General features: G+C 45.1%; 1 protein-coding gene across 1 annotated transcript in view; it reads right to left on the bottom strand.

The window, feature by feature from the left end:
* The window catches only part of mrc2 (mannose receptor, C-type 2), a 262300-nt gene that overhangs the window by 40015 nt on the left and 197743 nt on the right, over positions 1 to 24542 (bottom strand). Inside the window, exons 23-29 of the mRNA XM_068013057.1 lie at positions 20663 to 20829; positions 15899 to 15966; positions 14969 to 15069; positions 12453 to 12598; positions 9799 to 9913; positions 8099 to 8262; positions 6459 to 6567 (exon numbers count right to left, since the gene is read on the bottom strand). Coding sequence (XP_067869158.1) covers positions 6459 to 6567; positions 8099 to 8262; positions 9799 to 9913; positions 12453 to 12598; positions 14969 to 15069; positions 15899 to 15966; positions 20663 to 20829 — 870 coding nt within the window. The remainder of the gene's footprint in view (positions 1 to 6458; positions 6568 to 8098; positions 8263 to 9798; positions 9914 to 12452; positions 12599 to 14968; positions 15070 to 15898; positions 15967 to 20662; positions 20830 to 24542) is intronic.

The raw sequence follows: 24542 nt of genomic DNA on the forward strand, positions 1-24542 counted from the left end.
GACAAATTCACACAGTCCTCCCACAGTCATCACTGTTGTAACTAATATCCAGCAGAAGAGATACTTGCCACTGAAACAGCAGAATCACATGTGAGACCAGGTAAATCTCTTCTGCGCCCTCTCAAAGACCCTCACACCCTTCCTAAAGTGTGGTGACCAGAACTGGATGCAATACTCCTGTTGTGGCCTAACCAGAGCTTTATAAAGTGTCAGCATAACTTCCCTGCTTTCATACTGGTACCTCTATTTATGAAGCCCAAGATCTCATATGCTTTGCTAACTACTCTCTCAATATGTCCTGCCACCTTCAAAGATCGATGCACATGAACCCTCTGTCCCTGCACACTCTTTAGAACTGTGCCATTCAGTCTATATTGACTCACCTTATCCCTTCTGCCAAAATGGATCACCTCACACTTCTTGGTATTAAATTTCATCTGCCACTTGTCTGCCCATTCTGCAAGCCTATCTCTGTCCTATTGCAGTCGATTGGTATCATCCTTACTGTCTGCCACACCTCCAATTTGGTACCATCAACAAATTTTGAGATTCTGCTCTGTATTCCAAGATCCAAGTCATTTATATATAGCAATAAAAGCAGTGGTCCTAGCACTGACCCCTGGGGAACACCACTACCATCCTCCAGTCTGAAAAACAACCATTTACCATGACTTGCTGTTTTCTGTCCTTAAGCTAACTCTAGTCAAGATGACACTGACCCTACTATTCCATGAGCCTCAATTTTGGTAACCATTCTTTTATGAGGTATCCATACAGACAACATCCACTGCATTCCCTTCTTCAACCTTCTGATACTTCATCAAAAAATTCATTTAGATTAGTCAGGCATGATTTGCCTTTTACACATCTGTGCTAGCTCTCCCTAATTAACTCAAACCTTTCCAAGTGCCTGTTGATTTTTTTTTCCTGATTATTGTTTCTAAAACCTTATCCACCACTGATGTTCAACTGGCCTGTAGTTACTAGCCATGTTCTTACACTCTTTCTTGAATAAGGGTGTCTTATTTTCCACTCTCCAAACCTCTGGCATCTCCCCCGTATCCAGGGAAGATTGGAAGATTATGGCAAGCCCTTCCGTTATCTCCATTCCCACTTCCTTTAATAACCTGGGATGCAAAACATCTGGACCAGGTAACTTATCCACTCGAAGTACAGCCTACCTTTCCAGTACATCCTGCCTATCAGTTATCAACCCACATCCAATACCTCACTATCTCCACTTCTACTAATATATTGTTAGCATTCTCTTCCTTAGTAAACACTGATACAAAGTACTCATTAAGTACTCTAGCCTTGTTCTGCACCTCTAAGCACATATCACTCTTTGCTCCTAATAGGACCCACCCAGCCTTTTACTGCCCACTTACTATTTACATGCCAGAAGAAGATTTTTGGGTTCCTTTTTATGTTGACTGCCATTCTATTCTCATATTCTCTTTTTGCCAGTCTCATTTTCCTCTTCACTTCCCCCCTCAGCTTATTGTATTTTAGCCTGGTTTGCACTTGAAGAATTCAACAGACAAGCATCATACACCCTCTCATTTTGTTTCATCATATTCTCTATCTCCCTTGTCATCTAAGGAGCCCTGGCTTTGGTTCCCCCTGCCTTTCCCTTTTGTTGAAATTTACCTAGCCTGTACCTGAAACATCTCCTCTTTAAAGATCACCGATTGTTTTTCCTGTCAATCTTTGGTTCCATTTTACAATGGCTATATCCCCTCTCATCCTATTGAAGTTAGCCCTCTTCCAATTTAGAAGTTATACTATAGATTGTTCCTTGTTCTTCTCCATCGCTAATCTAAACCTTATGATACAATGATCACTCTTACCCGAGTGTTCCCCCACAGACACTTGGTCCACTTGACTCACCTCATTCCCCAGCACCAGATCCAGCAATGCCTCCTTCCTAGTTGGATCGAGAGCATACTGGTCAAGGAAGTTCTCCTGAACACATTTTAGAAATTCCTCCCCCTCCTTTCTCTTTACTCTAACATTATCCCAATTGAAATTTGGGTAATTAAAGTCCCCCCTCTCTAGTTTTTAGCTACTTTTCTGTTATTGCCACTGTATCATATTCCCACAAGGCTATTTGTGCTTGTAGCTCACCAACCCTATTCACCACACTTTGTGCGTTTACAAAAAAAGCATTCTAAACTTGTCTTTGTACTCCTCGTAGTCCTTCTTAGTCTCCGCAAATCTAATATACTACTTCCTTCTCTAGTACTATCTAACGCTATCACTTTGTGCACCTTATTCCCCTTTTCTACTCTATATGCTGGTGCCCATCCGCAGAACAACCTAAAACTCAAAAACGAACCCTGACTAAAGGCCAATCAGGGCAATTAGCTTTGGTAATTTTAGTAAGTTATTATTTTAATGACACAAGTGTTCAGGAATTTTATCGGTGTTTTAAGACCACATTCTGCAGTTTGTTTTCCTGTAAAAATTGAAACCCAGCAGCCTTGTGTATAACATGTGGCGCAATGGTTAGCACCGCAGCCTCACAGCTCCAGGGACCCGGGTTCGATTCTGGGTACTGCCCGTGCGGAGTTTGCAAGTTCTCCCTGTGACCGCGTTGGTTTTCGCCGGGTACTCCGGTTTCCTCCCACAGCCAAAGACTTGCAGGTGATAGGTAAATTGGCCATTGTAAATTGCCCCTAGTGTAGGTAGGGAATATGGGATTACTGTAGGGTTAGTATAAATGGGTGGTTCTTGGCCGGCACAGACTTGGTGGGCCGAAGTGCCTGTTTCAGTGCTGTATCTCTAAATAAAATAAAAATGAGTGGTGCTGTTTGCAACTTAAGCTGCTGACAAATCCAATATTCCACCAATTGTGTTGTATGAAAAACAATATGGACTGCAGCGGTTCAAGAGGACAGCTCATCGCCACCTTCTCAAGGGCAATTAGGGACAGGCAATAAATTGCCAGTGCCACCCACTGCCCATGAATTAAAAAAACCCAAAAGTACACAAAATGTGTTTGTTTTGCAGTGATGAATTTAGACTGAGAACAAACAATATAAAGTTTATTTGTTAGGGGTGTGTGGAGTATGCCTTCCCAGGAAATGTTGATTCTTGATGCTTTTTATGGTGCATTCCCCAGCATTTTGGGACTTACTCTAATTCTGCCTTTGAAACTATAACTGGTGAACAAAGCACACTGGATTCACAAGTGAGTTGTGTGACCTTTGGCTGAGTTAGCAGCACTTTTGCCTCTGAGTCAGAAAGTTGTGGGCTCAATACCCACTCTCAAGACTGTTATGATCGAGGTGGGAGGAGTGCACTGTCTTTTCAGGTTCCACTTCTCCACAGGTCACAACATATATTTTAAATGTTTACCCAGTTACCAATATGGTCAATCATAGACTCGACTCTTTGTCCTTGAATAAAATACACCAATCAGGTTTCTTTAATAAACAACAAAATTATCAGTTTATTATAAAACAAGACATAACCAGTAATGAAGCAAAACATTAACACACAGAGTGACACATGAAAGTCTTCTTTGACCTTAGCACCCCCCCCCCCAAATACACACACACACACACACACACACACAGCAGTTAATTGAAAAAAGAGATTTTTTTCTTTAGAGCTCTGTTACAAAAAAAAGACAAAAATGAATACTTTGTCCAAATACTTGCAAATTCTTGAAGGAAAAAAAGAGATGATACGGAAAGACAACAGTTGTCCCCTTTTAGCTTGACGTCCCAAATTCGCATAGATGGCTGTCACTGGGATCTTTCTTTTCAGGCGACGTTGAAGATCAGTTTGACTGGCTTTCCAGGAGAAATGCGACAAAAGAGGTTTCTGGCAGGCTTTTCAGGAGAAATGCAGTATCAATTTCTCTATTTCTGACACTTGATTCTCAGGAAGTTCTCAAAGAGATAGAAGAGGATGCTGATGGTGACTGCTCTCTTGGCAGGTTTTCTCCAACTGCCTTCAAAACAGTTTACATCCCAACACGCTGTCCATAGCGAAACCAAAAACTATATCTCAAGAGTCAAGCCTCCTGATCCCCATAAACCTTGACCTGTCACTTCTTTGTGAACATTTCCCCCAAGTCAAAAAGCCCCTCATGCCACCAATGGAAGCGGTCACTCAACCCAACTGAGACTCACATCGGCCCCAGCACAGGTCCCAGGCCAAGTCAAGGATTTGACCAAGGTTTCCAGTTGCTTCACGAGGATTGCATGAGCCACCAGATCAAAAGACTTATACAAAACGATGAAAGCCTCCCCCATCACCTCCACCAGAAGGACAACAGCAGTGATATTATTACCTCCAAGTTCCCCTCTCAGTCACAAACCATCCTGCCTTGAAACTATATCGCTGTTCCTTCATCATCATTGGGTCAAAATCCTGGAATTTCCTACCCAACAGCATTGTGGGAGTACAATAAGGACTGCATCAGCTCAAGAAGGGTCACCACCATCTTCTCAGGGCAATTAGGGATGTATAATAAATGTAGCCTTGTGAGTGACACTCGCATCTCAGAAGCAAATCAATACATAAGTGGGATGCCTAAACCTCAGGATGTTCTGTATCACCCATTTTTCAATGTCATGGCAGTAGCCAGGCTGATGCATGTCAGCCAGTGCCGACACGTAGAGGCAATGCAAGAAATGCTAATCACCAGCAAGAAAAGGCTGATGTCTGAGGCACCTATTTACATAAAAATCACCACCAACTTTGTCAGTTCTGTCCTATTTGTTTGGCTGCTCCTATTGGCATGATGTACGGCTCAAACCCGACTGAGCTTTCTTCATCTTAGATGCATTGTTTTCCAGACTCAGTCTGCCTGCTATGTAGCTACACCTCACTGACTTCTGTGATATTCCAACTGACTGCTTCTGACACAGGCAGAGTGACTCCATCTGCTTTCAATCAGATTCATTGAAAATGTTCTTTACTTGCAATGCCACTTATATCCAGCAGGTGCCTCCCTAATGTACTTTTCCTTTGGGTAATGTAACATAATAAACGACCATTAGCTTTATGAATAGAGGATTAAAGTGCAAAATCAAGGAGGTTATTGTAAACCTTCATAACTCACTAGATTATTGTGTCAATTCTAGGCACCACACATTAGGAAGGATTAGGTTACAGAGGAGGTTTACCAGAATGATTGCTGGGATGTGGGACTTCAGCTGTGTGGAGAGATTGGAGAAACTGAGATTGTTTTCCTTAGAGGAAAGAAGGTTAAGCAGAGACCTAAATAGAGCTATTCAAAATTATGAGGGCTTTTGATAGAAAATGTAGGAAGAAACTTTCCTCTGGCAAGTGGTAAGCAAAGGTCTGGTAAGCAAAGGTCATAGATTTAAAATAATTGGCAAAAGAACTAGAGGGAAAATGAGGAGAAACAATTTCACATGGGAGGCTGTGGAACACACTACCTTGCAGGGTGAAGGGATCGGATTCCAGAGGAACTTTCGGATATATGTTTGAAGAGAACTAATTTGCAGGGTTATGGAGAGAAAACTGGGGTGTGGAAATAAATCGGACGGCTCTTTCAAAGAAGCGACACAGGCAGAATGCATTTTGGGAGAAAAAAAACATGATGAGGCAGTTGTGTGCTGCAAGATTCCATAAAACCAAATGAGACACATATTCGAATGCTGTTCCAAAAATACTGGAACAATGACTGCAGCAAACCTCAAGCTTCCAGTTGATATGTATCAGAGTGAATGAGTGGAATGTGGAATTAGAAGGGTCACCCTGTACAGTCTGTAAAAGTGTGCTCCGTGCTGCTTGAGGAGCACTGGGGGGGAATCAATCATGGGGGATAGCCCCTGGGGTCGATTCCGAGCATTGGGATAGCCCCTGGAGTTGATTCCGAGCATGGGGATAGCCCCGTGGGTAGATTCTGAGCATGGGGGTACGCCCCCGGGGGTATATTCTGAACACGGGGGTACGCCCCGTGGGTAGATTCTGAGCATGCCAGTGATCTGCTTTCTACTCATTAGTACTCATCTAACTAAACTTCTACAGACAGAATTGTGAGGCTATTGAACTAATTTCCAGGGTTAGTGGTTGAGACCGGAGCTATGCCAACATTTAAGATTGGATGGGTGGAGGAAGGAAAAGTGGACCAGAGTGATTAGAATATTTGCATGAAGGATAATGCTGACATGGACTGGCTGGGACAGCCCGTTTGCTGGTTGTAACTTCCATGTATTTCTATGTAAAATTCCTGACACAACAGCTGTCAACCCAAAGTGAGCTAACAACCCATCTCTCCAGGCCATCGGTAAGGAATCACCTGAAGTGCTAAGATCGGAGACAGATATCCACTTGAGATGTAAGGCTGTTGAGGGATATGGAGAGAGGGCAAGGAATTAGGATTATTAAAAAGGACCTGTACAAACAAAATGGCAGAGCAGGTCTGATGGGCTTCCTGTTCCTATGTTCTCTGCGAGAGATCGACAGGACCGTACCTTTGCTTCTCTGACAGATGTAACCGTTTTTATCACCCGTGCAGCTCCTATCGTCCCAGCGCCCAGTGAACTGTGGGTGCAAGGCATGCCTGATCACTGCACAGTTTACCTGAAATGACAATATAGCAGCTGAGTGCTCATGTTAAACTGAATCAGATACATGCCACTAACTTCAGAACAGAACATAATCTCTTTAGGCAGGAGAAGCAATCACCAAAAGCTGAAGACTGCACTGACTGACCAATTACTGGCGACACAGGTACACTTGATCTCTGCCAGACTTCAGGGCACTGATGAGACAATAATGGATCAAGTATGAGGTGAATACTATTGGGATTAAATAAATTTATCTGCATCAGCTGTGGCTCTCGCCTCTGAGTCAGAAGGTTGTGGTTCAAGTTCCACTCCAGAGACTTGAGCACATAATCCAGGCTGATACTGGAGGGAGTGCTGCCCTGTTGGAGGTGTTATCTTTTAGATGAGATGTTAACCAAGGCACTGTCTGCCCTTGCAGGTGGCCGTGAAAGATCCCACAACACTATTTTGAAGAGCAGGGGTGCTCCAGACAATATTGATGCCTCAGCCAACGAATAATCTATTTGTGGGTGTGTACAAATTGGCTGTCACTGTCTACCAGTGACTACCCTTCAAAAAAGTACTTCATTGGCTGTGAAGCACTTCAGGATGTCCTGAAGTTGTGAAAGGTGCTATATAAGGGGGGGCACAGTGGCGCAGTGGTTAGCACCGCAGCCTCACAGCTCCAGGGACCCGGGTTCGATTCTGGGTACTGCCTGTGAGGAGTTTGCAAGTTCTCCCTGTGTCTGCGTGGGTTTCCTCCGGGTGCTCCGGTTTCCTCCCACATGCCAAAGACTTGCAGGTTGATAGGTTAATTGGCCATTATAAATTGCCCCTGGTATAGGTAGGTGGTAGGGAAATATATAGGGACAGGTGGGGATGTGATAGGAATATGGGATTAGTGTAGGATTAGTATAAATGGGTGGTTGATGGTTGGCACAGACTCAGTGGGCTGAAGGGCCTGTTTCAGTGCTGTATCTCTAAACTAAATAAATGCAAGTCTTTCTCTTTAACAGCAACATAATCTTCCATTTCGCATTGGTAATTTTTCAATTTTATTTCCAATTTCCTTCCCTTAAACATGTTTACCCCTTGTCTTTCCTATTTCCCCTTCTACCTTTGTCTAGATCTGTTTTGGCATTCTCAATGTCTTTAAACATCTTGCGGCAGTTCTGTCTGCCACCAGGACATGCCCTACACATGCAGAAACTGCACCACAGTGTTTCCAAAATGGGAAGGGAGCCAGCCTCAATGAGGCAAAACTTAGACCAACAAGGGTCAGCTTGGGGACCTCACAAGGGTACGCACAAGGGTTAATCAGGATGAGCAATTCTTCCATTTCATTGAGCCAGAAACAAGTGAATTCGGGGCAGGGATTTCAAAAGTAGCTCAGGGAAGGAGTGGGGTGGGGGGGGGGGGGGGTGGGGGGTGGGTGAGAACTCTTTCAAGATCTGTGGAGGATGAGGAATGGGGTGGAGAGGGGATGGGCATTCCTGACATTCAGTCACCTGACGACGTCATTCACACATCATCGGAGTGGCACCAGGCCAAGAGGGGCAACCTACCAGTTCATTGGCTGCAGAAAAAGTGTGCTGGCCTGAAGGTTCCCCCGGAGCCCAATTGACATATTTCAGTGGTTCCTTTTCCAGCCACTGGAAGTCCTTGTTCGTGTCGTGCAACCCGATCCAGAGGTCAAAGGTGATGTTTGGAAGAATGGCCGTTATAAAAGCTGATGTGGAAAAGCACATATAGATCAGGTGGAGCTTTGGCTGGACAGCAAAGGTGCTGAACCCCAGAGGTGGACGGAGCAGAGGAGCTCCCCAGTACTATAGACATAACGAGGGTAATTTTGACTTTGCATGATAGCGTATATTGGGCAATAGTGATCGGCAACTTGTTTAACATCTCTCCCAAATTTTTATTTCTGTTGAAGTCAAAATTACCCCCAATTACACCAGGCAGTTGACAGCCTGAAAAGCAGATGTTGAGAAATCTGATTCACAGTTTGTACAGTTTCACTTTAATGAAATAATCTTTCGGATTCCCTCACCCAGCCCTGGCCACCAACCCACATTGCTTTCCTTGATCATAGGAGCAGTGGGCAGTTGCACGGGCAGCTTCTGTGGTATTTAATGGACCTGTCAGTCACTCTGTGTGATGTGAAGAGAGACCCTAACCTTCCATTCTCACTCCCTGTTCCAAGTGGGCAGGCTCAGTCACAGGGAGGCCTGAATGTGAGTAACATGCTGTTCAAACACTGGTCACTCGGCTGTCATCCCTCCCTGGTGTAAGTAATACGACACAGTCTGCACATGGGGCATTTAAATAACTTTGAAGCTGGTTTCAGGGGCCACAATGTAGCGCTAACAGGTGTGGCAAATCTTTGGATTACAAAACAGAACACACATCATAAGTTTGCTCTTCTGACTCTTCTGGGCGGCACAGTGGCGCAGTGGTTAGCACCGCAGCCTCACAGCTCCAGGAACCCGGGTTCAATTCTGGGTACTGCCTGTGCAGAGTTTGCAAGTTCTCCCTGTGACCGCGTCGGTTTTCGCCGGGTGCTCTGGTTTCCTCCCACAGCCAAAGACTTGCAGGTGATAGGTAAATTGGCCATTGTAAATTGCCCCTAGTGTAGGTAGGTGGTAGGGAATATGGGATTACTGTAGGGTTAGTATAAATGGGTGGTTGTTGGTCGGCACAGACATGGTGGGCCGAAGGGCCTGTTTCAGTGCTGTATCTCTAAATAAATAAAATAAAACAAAACTGTTAAACTCAGCAATATGAGTGTGTGTGTGTTCTTGGGTCTGTGTGCATCCACATGCACCTACGTGTGCATGATCATGTATTTGTGTGTTTGCATGTTTGTGTGTGTATTCACACATTTGTTCATATGCATATGTGTTCATATGATATTTGCATGTTTGTCTGCAACTTTGTTCGTGTCCACATTCACCTGTTCATGAGCATGTGTGCATGTTTGTGTGCCCTTTCATGTGTGTTTGTGTCCATATGTATGTCTTTGTTTGCATGTTTGAGTGTGTACAGACCTCCCTCCTGTTCTAAGTACAGCCTCCACTGCTGAAGCTCCTCACTGACCCATCTCAGTGGCAGGATGCAGTGTGGAGACAGAATGAGGACAATTCACCAAAATCAGGGGCAATTAAATTGAGCAGACCCATCAAGGTGGGCAAAATTAAACTAAAGACAGAAGAAAGGTAATGAAATGGAGGCTTGATGCTGAAGTGTGAATGTCAGCAATCAATACCTTGCTCATGGTGATTGGAGATTGTTGCAAGCAGTCCTCCCGCTCTCTCACAAGCAGCCTTGCCTTCAATCCAGCTCACACGATCCACTTTAGTATATCCGTGTATCTGGAAGCACTGGAGAGGAGAGAGAGAGAAGAGGGGTTAGGAGAGGGTGAAGCAGGAGGGCTCAGAGAACGAGAGGGAAGAGTTAGAAGGTTGGCACAGTGGCGCAGCGGTTAGCGCTGCAGCCTCACAGCTCCAGCGACCCAGGTTCAGTTCTGGGTACTGCCTGTGTGGAGTTTGCAAGTTCTCCCTGTGACCGCGTGGGTTTTCTCTGGGTGCTCCGGTTTCCTCCCACAGCCAAAGACTTGCGAGTTGATAGGTAAATTGGCCATTATAATTTGCCCCTAGTGTAGGTAGGTGGTAGGAGAATTGAGGGAAGGTGGGGATGTGAGAGGGAAATGGGGTTAATGTAGGGTTTGTATAAATGGGTGGTTGATGGTCAGCACAGACTCGGTGGGCTGAAGGGCCTGTTTCAGTGCTGTATCTCTCTGTGACTCTAAGGTGAGAACAAAGGACGTGTGCTGTTTCATATCCTCGCACTCGAAGAACATTGTGAAGTAGTGGAAAGATTCGCAAGCTGATTAATGGTCTGACAGGCTGCACTGTGAATGTTCCTACCAGGGCCACAGCCATCCTTATTTATACCAATGTATAGGTTAGTCCAATGCAGCAGGAGGGTTTTATGGAGAGTTTAGAGAGAGTGAAGGAAGGTGCAGACAATCAGAGGGGAGAAAGAGAGAGGGGGGAGGGGGTGCGGTAGGAGGAGAAAATGAGAACTAGGAGGCTGGAGTAAGTGAGGGGGAAATGTAGCAAAGGCAAGAGTGCGGGGAGTGAGAGATGGACAGTGAACACAGTTTGCATCTTATTTTATCTCTCTATTGGCGACACATTCTCCTCCCCTGAAGGCATCATTCGTTATTAGGGTTCAGGTGCATGGACACTGGGTGACCTCCCATCCCATTGCCCAAGTGACCACTGTCCATGTGTGAGCCTTGGAATTGACCCGCAGAAGGTTATTCCATTAGAGGTGTGGGGGGGGGGGGGATATCAATAACTGAACCCCATCCTCCAGCAGGAGCTGTCAGACATCTGTCAGGAGCCGTCAGCCCCTTTCGAACCCGGGGCACCGCACCGAGCTTTTGTGCTTCTCACCAGCACTCTGGTTGAAATCAACTAATTCAGCAAAGAATGAAGGACCAAACCTGGGTCTTCAGCCAGACCAATACTGAAGACTCTCTGGTGCAGGGCCTGGTGCCTACAGGTATCCTTTAACAGACACATGACGGGGAAGGGCTACACAGATCAATTTGTCTGCCTCCAGGCACTTCCTAAAACTCAAAATGTACATTGAAACTGATATACCAACAGAAAATGCTCAGTCAGTCAGTCAGTCAGCATCCTTCAGTGTTGCTATTTCCAATCGCCATGTTCAAATACCTTCCCTCGGGATTGCCCCTTGACTTGGTAGGCACAAGGATGCTGGTAGGGTCTAGCCAAACCAGACAGGTTGGCAAGTTGGAATAGGATTGCTAACCCTCCGGGATTGTCCTGGAGTCTCCCAGGATTCAAGATTAATCTCCAGGGCACTGCTGCAAACGAACTAGAAAAGAAATCATCGAGGCATTAAAAAAAAAGTGTTTTTAAAAGATCTTCCTCGAACACTTTTAAAAAACTACAGGAGATGAGAAAAAAGGCTGTTTTGTCAAGATTCATCCAATCAGATACTGCAGAGTCTGCCTGCCAATGGGCACGGGAAAGCAGGACAGCACGAAGATGGGTGTGCAAGGTGACCAATCGCGGGAGCATGGCAACAGGGCGGAGGGAAATGGGGGATCATGTGACCAAACCTCCAGGAATATGTCCAACCAGAGTTGGTAACCCTAGGAAGGAGGCTGACCAATGGCAATACCCTGTCCTCCTGGAAGGTGATGGGAGTCAGGTTAATGGCCAGTGCACATAAAAATGCCTTTTGTTACAGACACAACACATTTCTAATACAAATCTTTTGCAGACTGGCAAATGAACCATGAAAATTGTGAGCTGCTGGACCTGAAGCAAGATGTTACTCGGATTGGAGTTAAATATCTTGGACTGGGGAGCCATCAGTAGAAGAATGGGTTGCCGCATGTGTCATTAGGAGCAGGAGACCAACTCACTCGCTAATATACTTCGATAATAAAATGGAAAGTGCCAGAAACACACTCAGCAAGTCATCAAACATAGTGTCATCAGGACATCAACCTGAAACTTAACTCTGTTTCACTCTCCATAGTTACTGCCTGACCTGCTGAGCATTTTCGGCATTTTCGGGTTTAGTTTCAAACTTCCAGCACCTGCGGTATTTCACTTTAACAATGTTTTATTTGAGTATACACATGGATTTGGGTCTGCGGGTAGGGACTTCCTTTCACTCGACGTTAACACCGCAGAACCATTTCCCCCAGTCACACTCTAAGCTGAGTGCAGCCAGGGTCCTAACAGGTACTGACTGATGTGAAACAAGTGCCGATTGTACATGAGGTTTTATTACAGTGTTTACTACTCTCCCAAGGTCAGTACATTCAACACGTCATAAAAAACTAGAATTGGCCCCCGCACTTGACGACAATACCTTGTTTACAAATGGGGTCCATCCCCTCGGACAACCTCCAATGTGTGCAGACGGCGGAGGAGGCAGAGGGGGCTTCACCACTGAGCTGTTTGTCCGTTTACATATGTACTGCAGGTCATTGAGGCATCTCTGGTCACCCCAAACCTCTGAAATGAGAATGGGAACACAGGTGTGTGAGAGAAAGGGAACCAAAGTGAGAAAAAGAATGAAAGAAATGAGAATGAGGGCATGAGAATGAGTGACAGAAAATGAGTGAGAGAGAGAGCATGAGTGAGAAGGAGAAGAAAGAATCATCGAATCTTACAGCAGAGAAGGAGGCCATTCAGCCCATTGTGCCTGGGCCAGCTCTTTGAAAGAGCAATTCAATTAGTCCCATAGAGAGAAAATGAAAGTAAGAGAGAATGAGAGATTGAGAGAAAATGAATGAGTGAGAGAACATGAGCGAGATAGAATGAGAAAGTGAGAGAAAACAAATGAAAAACATGAGAGACAGAACCTCATTTAATCGTTTAAAACCACAAATCATATTAAAATAATGAATCTTGAAGAGTAAATGGTTTAAAGGGCTGGTATTGTTTGGAAGTCACATTTGTAACTGGTTTAAAGGGCAAAAGAAAAATATTTGGCAAATCTTTATTCTGGTTATGAATTCACAATGTATGAGCAGAATGGGTATTTTGTGTCTTTTTATGAAAATGACACCTAACCCTTAACAACAAAAAATGGCCAATATTCCTTCATGATGAGGAGACTCCTTTAAGATGGACAGGGAATTTCCTGTGATATTACAGGATAAGACCACTGCTGCTTATTGCTGCCCACATCTATCACAGCCTTGGAGTTTGGCATTACATGGACAGAAAATTATGAAACCTAGGATGGGAGCTCTGTTGGTGAGTAAATTGCCATCTCCAGTTTTCCACCTTGGGAAAAGCAGTCTAGCACTGACTCCTCATTAACATCAATGAATGCCTTTGTAATGGGTCTATTTCCACTGGGTGACATGACAGATCATGGTGCCCTTTGCTGTCCTGTTGAATTGGGAGTTCCCTCCTACCTGTTAATGGCACAGCTATTGCTTCAGTTAAACTGATTATCTGGTCATTATCAGATTGCTGTTTGTGGGAGCTTGCTCTGCACTAATTGGCTGCCTTCTTTCCTACATTACAACAGTGACTACACTTCTAAAGTACGTCATTAACTGTAAAACGCTTTGGGACGTACTATATAAATGCAAGTCTTTCTTTCCTACTGGTGATGCTTTCCTGCACAGGACATGGAAGGCTGGGTGTGAGTGAACACTGCACAAACAAGTTCAGCACCACTCAAACTAATTACCCATGGGGCCTTGACCATAGGCCTGGGTTGAGCTGGACAGGAAAGGGGGAGCAGTGGGGTCCCGGGCTGAGGCCAGCTTGGAGAGATGCTGGAGGTGACCCCATTCTCAATTACTTTACCCCTGGTTTCCAGGCACCGACTGGTGATATCACAGCAGTGAGCCACTATTTAGGCCTCACTCCTACCCAGCAGGTACCAGATCAATACATTAACACTGGCGACATACACAATTTCAGAGCCAGCTCGACACAACTGTGAGGTTTGGGGATTAATCAATTGTTGGCACCTTCCACCACAGCAAATGGAAATCAAAATGGTTCTCACTTCCTAAATGTGCAGCGGCTTCATTATCACCAGCTTCAGATCATATACCATGATACTTAAATCCCTGGAACCAGCTGGGATGCATACATCCTGCACTGTTACCCTGCTCTGTGTGACTCTGGACAGCACCGTTTAGTAACTATTGAACTGGGGCAGGTCAGCTTCACAACCAAGCTCTTCGCTGGCTCCATCGTGAACAAACTTTCCAGCCCAGGCCCACAGAAATGTTCAACAGCAGGAACCTTGGCTCTAACCCTCAGTCACCGAGACCAATTTTAGCATCCCTACCACCGCACTGCCTGAGATCAGCTAACCCAGACCAGGCCGGGGGATCGATCCAGACCTGCATGTCTCAGCACTATGCCAGGTAGTGAATTTACATACCAGGCCACTGGCAGAGCTCAATCACCAGGCTTGTGATGAGTTCCAGTGAAAAATTATTCCAGTTTTTGATAATGTTGCACCAAAAGACCATTGAATCATACTGCACAGAAGGAGGCCATTTGGCCCATCATGTCCATGCCACTCTTTGAAAGAGCTGTCTAAATAGTCCCATTCCACCGCTCTTTCTCCATAGCCCTGAAATTTTTTTTCCCTTTATGTATTTATCCAGTTCCCTTTTGAATGTTGCTGCTGAATCCGATTCCACCGGCCTTTCAGGCAGTACATTCCAGATCATAATAACTTGCCATGTTTAAAAGAAAATTCACCTCTCCTTTGGCTATTACCTCTGATTGCCCATACTAATTACTGTGCTCCAGGGCAGGTTTAAGCTTCCAAAATAGGACATGTCAGAAGCTGGAAGGGATTGGGAAATATCTGTCCCACAAGGTTCATTTCCTTGCAGCTCTTACCTTTACTGGGCGACATGTAGACACATTTTCTATCCCTAGAAATAGGTCGTGGCCTTCCTGAGGCCCAGGAAACAAAGTTCAGGATCGAACCATCAGACCACCTGGAACACAGAACACGATCAGGAACACCAACCTTTTAATTCACTGTGCTGAATTTCAATGCTTATTAAAATCCTTTTGACCACAGTAAGTGAATCTTGGGAAGTAACATGGATGTTTCCCGAGGAGAAGATTTGGATTGGGCGGGGGGGGTGGTGGTGGGTGGGGAGCGGGGTGTAATGGTGTCCTGCCCTCACGTTCAAAAAGCCTGCTCCCGCTTGCTATCCGGGTTAATGGATTTTGGCCACCTATGTCAATCATTTGTGGAATTGTATCTGGCAGGAATCCATGCTTTCAAGAAGAGGCAGTGTTGTAATTGTGGGGGGGGGGGGGGGTTCAGGGGGGAGGGGTGAAGAGAGGAAGATGAAGAATAGGGTCGAACTTCTTTACTCAGTGTGGTGAGAATGTGAAACTTGCTACCACATGGAGTAGTTGAGGCAAATAGCATAGATACATTTGAGGGGAAGCTAGTTATGTACATAAAGGAGAAAGGAATAGAAGATTATGTTGAGAAGAAAATGGCAGGGGGTCGGGGTGGGGTAGGCTTGTGTGGAAAATTAGCACTGGCATAGACTAGTTGGGCTGAATGGCCTGTTTCTGTCCTGTAAATTCTATGAAATAAAAAGGTATGTGGCCAGGGAAGGGCTAGCAACAGGGGAAAATAGGACAAAACAACCGAGTGCAGGGCAGGGGAGAGAGATTAATGTACAAAATGGAGATTTGCTATTACAGAATCAGTAACGAGGTACAATGAAGGTAGTCAAGAGATTCCAAGATGCAGAGTTTGGGTGTGAAAGGGTTGGATGCTGCACAAGTGTAAATACCACAAACCTGAAACGTCCATCATTCTCACAGGTGTGAAGGCCAATCCACCAAAACTGGTCCTGAAACCGGGAAAGCTAGAAAAGAAGAAAACGAGCTATTCATTCCATTCGCTGTAAGTATCACTTATTTTATTATTCATTCTCGGGCTGTGGACATCGATGGCAAAGCAGATCGTTATTGCCCATTCCGAGTTGGTCTTGAGAAGGTGGTGGTGAGCTGCAGTCCAAGTGGTGGATGTGCTCTCACAGTGCTGTTTGGGAGGAAGTTCCAGGTTTCTGACCCAGCAACAGTGAAGGAACGGCAAACTAATTCCAAGTCAGGATGGTGTATGACTTTGAGGGAAACTTGCTGGTGGTGATGTTCCCACGCACCTGCTGCCCTTGTTCTTCTAGGTGGTAGAGGTAATGACTTTGGAAGGTGCTATCAAAGGAGGCTTCGTGAGTTGCTGCAGTGCACCTTGTAGATGGTATACACTGCTGCCAGAGTGCACTGGTGGTTCAGGGAGTGAATGTTTAAGGTGGTGGATAGGGTGCCAAACAAGTGGACTGCTTTGTCCTGGATTCTTGAGTCGTGAGCTGCACTCATCCAGGCAAGTGGAGAATATTCCATCACACTCCAGACTTCTGCCTTGCAGGTGATGGAGAGGATTTGGGGAATTGGGAGGTGAGCCACTCGCCAGAGAATTCCCAGCCTCTGACCTGCTGTAGTAGCCACGGCACTAATGTGACTGAATCAGTTGAGCTTCTGGTCAGAAATCTGTCATTACCAGGCTGGATTTGCTGATGGTAATCCATTCATTTTAAATGGGTTTCTGTCTCCATTACTATATGGAAATGTATGCCACTGGGTTCAAACTCAGCCGCATCAACCACCTGAAGAACGGCCATTTGAACGAGATACTGGAGAATAGCTGGCATTGGCTAGGTGTAGAACATGGAGTGAAATTGTAAAGAGCAACTTCCTTCGACCTGTCTTCATGGTAGAAGACACAAAAAATGTTCCGGAAATAATGGGGAACCAAGGGTCCAGTGAGAATGAGGAACTTAAAGAAATCAGCATAAGTAAATAAATAGAACTGGAGAAATTAATAGGACTAAGTGGTGACAAATCCCCGGAACTGATAACCTTCATCCTAGGGTTTTAAAAGAGGTGGCTGCAAAGATTGTGGATGCTTTGGTTTTGATCTTGCAGAATTTCTTAGATTCTAGAACAGTTCCCAAGGATTGGAAGGAGGCAAACATAACTCCCTTATATAAGAAAGGAGGAAGAGGGAGAATGGGGAACTATAGACGAACATCAGTAGTAGGCAAAATGCTAGATTTTTTTTATTAAGTACGTGATAACAGGGCACTTAGAACATTATCATATGATTAAGCAGAGTCAACACAGATTTATGAAAGAGAAATCATGTTTGACAAATCTGTTAGAGTTTTTTGAGGATGTAACTAGTAAGATGAATAAGGGGAGCCAATGGATATTGTGTATTTGGATTTTCAAAAAGCATTCCAAAAGGCTATTGCACAAAATGAGCACTCATGGGATTGGGGGTAATTTATTAGCACAGGTTGAGGATTGGTTAATGGATAGAACAGAGAGTAGGAATAAATGAGACATTTTAAGATTTCATAGACTGCAACTAGCGGGTTACCACAAGGATCAGTACCTACGCCTCAGCTATTTACAATCTATATTAATGATTTAGATGAGGGGACTGAGTACAACATATCCATGTTTGCTGACGATGCAAAGTTTGATGGAAAAGTAAACAGTGAGGAGGATGCAAAGAGGCTCAGAGGGATAGAGACAGAATAGATGAATGGGCAAGAACATGGCAGATGGGATACGGTGTGGTGAAATGCAAAGTTATCCACTTTGGTAGGAAAAATAAAAAAAGCAGAATATTTTTTGAATGATGAGAAACTGGGAAATGTTTACTTTCAGAGGAATCTGGGTGTCCTTGTACGTGAATCACAAAAGGTTAACAGGCACGTACAGCAGGCAATTAGGAAAGTAAATGATATGTTAGCTTTTGTTACAAAGGGATTAGTGTAGAAGAGTAAATAAGTCTTACTGCAATTTATTTATTTATTATTTATTTAGAGATACAGCACTGAAACAGGCCCTTCGGCCCACCGAGTCTGTGCCGACCAACAAACACCCATTTATACTAATCCCACATTAATCCCATATTCTCCAGCACATCCCCACCTTTCTCCTACCACCTACCTACACTAGGGGCAATTTACAATGGCCAATTTACCTACCAACCTGTAAATCTTTGGCTGTGGGAGGAAACCGGAGCACCCGGCGGAAACCCACGCAGTCACAGGGAGAACTTGCAAACTCCACACAGGCAGTACCCAGAATTGAACCCAGGTTGCTGGAGCTGTGAGGCTGCGGTGCTAACCACTGCGCCACTGTGCATTAGTGAGACCACACACTTGGAGCACTCTGTGCAGTTTTGGTCTCCTGACCTAAGGAAGGACATACTTGGCCTAGAGGGAATGTAACAAAGATTCACTAGACTGATTGCTGGGATGAGGGGATTGTCCTATGAGGAAAGATTGAGTAGATCAGGCCGATATTCCCTAGACTTTAGAAGAGGTGATCTAATTGAAACACATAAAATTCTTAAAGGACTTGACAGGGTAGTTGCTGAGAAAAAGATTCCTCTGGCTGGGGAATGTAGAAAACGGGGTCACGGTCTCAGAATAAGGGGTCTGCTATTTCGGACTAAGAGGAGGAGAAATTTCTTCACTCAAAAGGTTGTGAATCTTTGGAGTTCTCTATCCAGAGAGCTGTGGACGATCAATTATTGAGTACATTCAAGACAGAGGTCAATAGACTTTTGGGTACTAAGGGAATTAAGGGATATGGGGATAGTGCAGGAAGGTGGAGTTGAGGTAGATATCAGCCATGATTTTAATGAATGGCAGAGCAGGCTTGAAGGGCCAATTGGCCTGCTCCATCTCCTGTTTTTTATGTTCTTATGTACAGTACAGCAATAGCTCAAGTTTAAAATCTCATCCTAGTATTGAAATCCCGCCGTGGCCTTTCCCCTCCCTATCTCGTAACCTCCTCCATCCCTACCCCCTACATCCCTCCAAGAACTCTACATTCCTCCAATCCTGGTCTCTTGCACATCCCTGACTTCCTTCACCACTCCACTGGCGGCCACGTCTTCAGCTGTCTAGGTCCAAGCTCTGAAATTCCCTCCCTAAACCTCTCTGCCTCTCTCTCCTCCTTTAAGATGCTCCTTAAAACCTACCTATTTGACCAAGCTTTTGCTCACATCCTAATATCTCTTTATGTTGCGTAGTGTCAAATTTTGTTTGATAAACCTCCTATTTTGGGACATTTTACTACATTAAAGGCTCAATATCAGTGTATTGTTGTTATTTTTGTACAGGGTTATTTTAATTTTTAGAGAACAAACATAGGAATATAGGAAGAGTAAACCATTCAACCCCTTGAGCCTGTTCTGCAATTCAAGATGGTCATGGCTGATCTGTACTTCAATTCTATTTGCCCACATTTGATCCATAGTCCTTGATAGCCTCAGCTCATTAAAAAATAAAAATAAATGCCAACTAGGTTTCTCTCCTCTCCTGAATTAGTGTAGGAGGAGTCAGAGTTTGCCGCTTCGGAGCACATAAGGCTGAGGCCAATCATTAAAGATGGAAAATTGTTTGGGACATGCCTCTTAAATTCCTGATACATCCTCCTTGGGGCATAACTCTGTGTCAGGAGTGCTAATCCGAAACACCTATTCCTTCCTTCACTGTTTGTTGACCAATGCCAGGGGAATTGTTAAACTGTAAAAACAGCCTTTGTATTAGATTTATGAATGAGCTGCTTGCATTCATGTGAACCCATTCAATTGGTTGAACAATCCTCACCATTTTCTAGATTCTTACTTCCTATTACACACATCGTAAGTGCGATGATACAAACTATGAACTAACTCTGAAGCGTTATGAAAAACTGACTTTGTCTTTAAAAAAATTAACCTTTATTTTTAAAAAGTGAACAATAATCCCAAAAAGGCCCCCGAAGGAAAGGGACTGGCCTTTCTGTATTCAAACTGTCTGACAAAGACAAAGCAGAAATCTTCAAAGCTAAGAGGTGTCAATTGCACCCCATCCTAGAAACATTCCAGAATTGAATGTCTTCTTCTGAAACAAAGAAGATGTGAAGTAGCCACGTCCTGGGTCATTGTGCGACCACCATTGGGAAGGAATGAGAATATGTCCGACTAGGTGATGAGAGGGAACACAGCCTTACCTTAAAAAAGACAGTCAAGAGCCAGAAAATGAGAGAGAAGCAACATTCTAGCAGCTTACATTCCAAAAAGCCAGAAGGCACGTGCCCTGCTGTAGAATCCTACATCTACCTTATACAGCAGTGAACTAGAAGTGACCCACCATCTTCAACTGAATCCTCAATCAAGAGAGAAACCTACAATCATCTCATGCCTGCACCCATCGAGGACTTCATTTCTAAGAGAATTCAACAGGTTTATCGTGACCTCCCCCCCGCCACATTTTTCCTTGTCTATCTGTCTTTTCTTGTGTGTATGCACAAGTGAATGCATGAGTGGATGCAGTTGTGACAATTTCGGGATAAGGCGTATTGATTAATAAACAATCTTTAAAACCTACAAGAAAATCTGTCACTGACAGATATTGGTGCACATCTCTGCAAAACTACTGGGGATCGTTCCAGGGAGCAGAGCGGTGTCATTTTCTGGTTGTGTAGCTGGAGCCCTACCTCCTGCAGAGTCTGTCCCAGGAAGGTGAGCTCCTCTTGGTTGTGGATGGAGGCCAGTTCTGCTCCGAACCAGGTGCAGATCCGCTGGGCCTGGGGCCAGGTGGAGAGATGCTCAAAGAACTTGTACTCGGCATCCTGGAACTGCACCCACTTGTTGCTTACAGCATCTGGGAAGAGATAGCATTGGTTCAGTTTATACCAGCAGCGTCATCCAGGAGGCAAAAAAAATACATGGGGCTGGATTTTAAGAGCACGCCACCCCTCCGGCAGTCAGCTCAAAAAATGGCAGCCCACGCTGCAGAGCCGCCGCGATCTCCCGCAAGGTGGCTCATTTAAATAGCCGGGGCGGCCCACCCCCTCACCTTCAATCACGTGGAGGAGGTGGGCTGTCCGTCACCGGCAATGGCGTAGGCTGCTTATGCGCAGGTGCCATTTTTAAAGGGTAGCCAGCTCCGGCAGCAAATTTGAATTTTTAAAGTGAACTACCCCCAAAATTGACAAAGTAAAATTGTAATGCCCCTTTCCAACCACCACCCCCAATAAAAATTATGTTAGGCATTTGCCCTTTCCCCACCCCCCAAAAACACTTACTTTTGAATTCTGACCTTCCCCCCAGCCTGCACAAAGTTGTCAGTTTACCCCTTCCCACCATCCCCTACACTGATGATGCTTATTTGACCCCGTTTGCCCCACCCCACAGTAAAAATCTTAGCTCCCACCCACCCCCCCCCAATCAGTGTCATGCCTGCTTTCCCAAGATGGGGAATTGAAAGCGTGGGAGTGCTGGCCACTGCACTGAAGATCGTGGCGGGCCTGGAAGATTAAAGGTAATTAGATGCTAATGTATTCATTTTATTAATTTGAATATTGCAATTGATGTCTCATCGTCCAGCGTTGGGGGCCGCGGGGGGGGGGGGGGGGGGCGCCAACACAGAGCCACGCCACTGCTGGCAGGATTGGGCTGGACCCTCCTGGCGTGGGGCTCCCTGGCGGCTCTCTGCCGGAACCATCTTCCGGCATCCCCCCCACCCCCCAACCCCCACCCCCGCCTCAGACCCCGATGTTGTGGGCCCGCTAAAATCCAGCCCATTATTCTGAATGAATACAAAGGCGAAAATGAAAACAGGAAATTCTGACAACAGTCAGCAGGTCAGGCAGCATCTGTGGAGACAGAAACAGAGTTAACTTTTAAGGTCGATGAACTTCCGTCAGAACTGGAAGACGTTTGAGATTTAACAGTTTATAAGCAAGTGGAGAATCAGAAAAAAAGCATGTTGGGGAGACGAAGCTAGACTTGGAACAAAGGAGCTCCTGTTTTGAAATCCCCATTCATTAGGGCTTGTCCAGTCTAGTTGCTGAGAAGGTTGGCTGGAGATTTGTAAAATACAAACTGAACGTTAAAAAGACCTGAACTTCAGGTTTCCCACTCATGATATGGGGTCACACCACTCAATATTTTGGATTCTCTGGGACAACGCAATAATCTTGCTGGAAAAGCCACCCCTCTCAGTTTCACGACTGTTTTAGGTTAAATTTTTTGAGTTTCGGGGTTGCATGTTGGAAATCTTACCACAACCCACTTTAATGGAGAGAATATTATGAGCCAGGTGGGAAGGTACCTGATGCATCCTTCCAGTCTGCGAGGCTCCATGCAGGGAATCTTCTTCTTCTTTGGCCTCCTTATCTCGAGAGACAATGGATAAGCGCCTGGAGGTGGTCAGTGGTTTGTGAAGCAGCGCCTGGAGTGGCTATAAAGGCCAATTCTAGAGTGACAGGCTCTTCCACAGGTGCTGCAGAGAAATTTGTTTGTCGGGGCTGTTACACAGTTGGCTCTCCCCTTGCGCCTCTGTCTTTTTTCCTGCCAACTACTAAGTCTCTTCGACTCGCCACACTTTAGCCCCGTCTTCATGGCTGCCCGCCAGCTCTGGCGAACGCTGGCAACTGACTCCTACGACTTGTGATCAATGTCACAGGATTTCATGTCACGTTTGCAGACGTCTTTAAAGCGGAGACATGGACGGCCGGTGGGTCTGATACCAGTGGCGAGCTCGCTGTACAATGTGTCTTTGGGGATCCTGCCATCTTCCATGCGGCTCACATGGCCAAGCCATCTCAAGCGCCACTGACTCAGTAGTGTGTATAAGCTGGGGATGTTGGCTGCCTCGAGGACTTCTGTGTTGGAGATGCGGTCCTGCCACCTGATGCCAAGTATTCTCCAGAGGCATCGAAGATGGAATGAATTGAGACGTCGCTCTTGGCTGACATTCGTTGTCCAGGCCTCGCTGCCATAGAGCAAGGCACTGAGGACACAGGCCTGATACACTCGGACTTTTGTGTTCCGTGTCAGTGCGCCATTTTCCCACACTCTCTTGGCCAGTCTGGACATAGCAGTGGAAGCAGGGAATATGTAGTCAGAAAATGTATCCTTGCTCTTTTGCTTACTCTCCAGTGAAAGAAGCACAACACAATATCACCATAGACACAAGGCTATCCCAGCATCCACTGCATAAGTGAATGTAATCTATTAAGTCTATAGGGAGTAGACTGGCTGAGAGAACAGCTGACTTCCCGTTTTCCTCCCACTATTGGCTCCCTGACTCATTCCCACTCTGTCCCTGTCTGTCTCTCTCACTGTACCAGAGGTGGTAGGGAGGAAGTATATTTTTGGTGAAAGGCTAGTAGGCAGCATTTTGGCAAGGGGAAGGGGAAAGGGCTACAGTACCAGAGTAAAACATCAGGACAAATTTCAATCAGTGCTAGACACGGGTCAAACTGAGCTTTGACCAGTTGTGGAGATCTCCAGAGCTTCCCTGTTCCTGCACTAATGGAAAATCCGCCGATCAGTGCCGAAAGCATGTTGGCAGATGGCACTGGGTTTGAAAGGAAGTCGCCTAATTCCCAGCTGATGCGCCACCAATAATTCCGGCAATTGAGGATGGGAAAGAAAGCATGGATCTCTAAAGAATAGGATGCCAACACATGTGTGGAACTGTCAGTCTGTCTGTAACAGTTGTGGGCAACCAATCAGCTGGTTTGGATTTTCTCAGTGAAAAGAACTAGAAGTCATGTATTAACTTGCCAGGACTGAAAGAAAGGATCCCTTCACCTGATGCCCTTTATTTAATCGTTATTTTTTCAAACAACTCTAGACGACAGAAAGCACTATGACTGGCTTCATCAACAAACAGCTTAGATGTCTTTAATAAATAGGTAGGTGAACATCTTTGATTTCAAGAATTTGAAAGAAATTTCTATTCATTTTTGGCCAATTATCTTTCAACTAACACCACCAAAATAGATGATCTGGTCATTTATCTCACTGCAGTTTGTGGGTCTGCGCTGTGCACAAATTTGCTGCCATGTTTCCTACTTTACAACAATGATTATTTTGCATAAGTACTTTGATTATGAAGCTTTTTGGAATGTCCTGAGGATGAGACAGACACTATATAAATGAAAGTTATTTCTTTAGCTGAAGATAAGGGATAAGGTTTTTATAACTTTTTCCAAGGTCCTCATACGTCATGGAAATGAATGGTGTCTGATATCTTTGACTCACCATATCTTTGACTCCTTCTTAGAGGATGAGCAGAAATGTTCTCCAATTAAATATTGGTTAAAACAAAGCATTGTCTTCAGTCCCCGTCACAAACTTCACTCCTTAACCATCAACTCCACCTCTCCTCCTGGTCATTGTCTGAGGCTGAACCAGGCCATTTGCAACCTTGGCATCCTATTTGACCCTGAGCTGAGCTTCCAACCATATATCCTCTCCATCACCAAGACTGCCGACTTCCACCTCCATAACATTGCCAGGTCTCCACGCCTGCATCAGCACATCTGTTGCTAAAACCTTCATGCCTTTATTACCTCTGCTCTC

Source organism: Heterodontus francisci, chromosome 33 (assembly GCF_036365525.1).
Source record: "Heterodontus francisci isolate sHetFra1 chromosome 33, sHetFra1.hap1, whole genome shotgun sequence".
Taxonomy (NCBI): Eukaryota; Metazoa; Chordata; class Chondrichthyes; order Heterodontiformes; family Heterodontidae; genus Heterodontus; species Heterodontus francisci.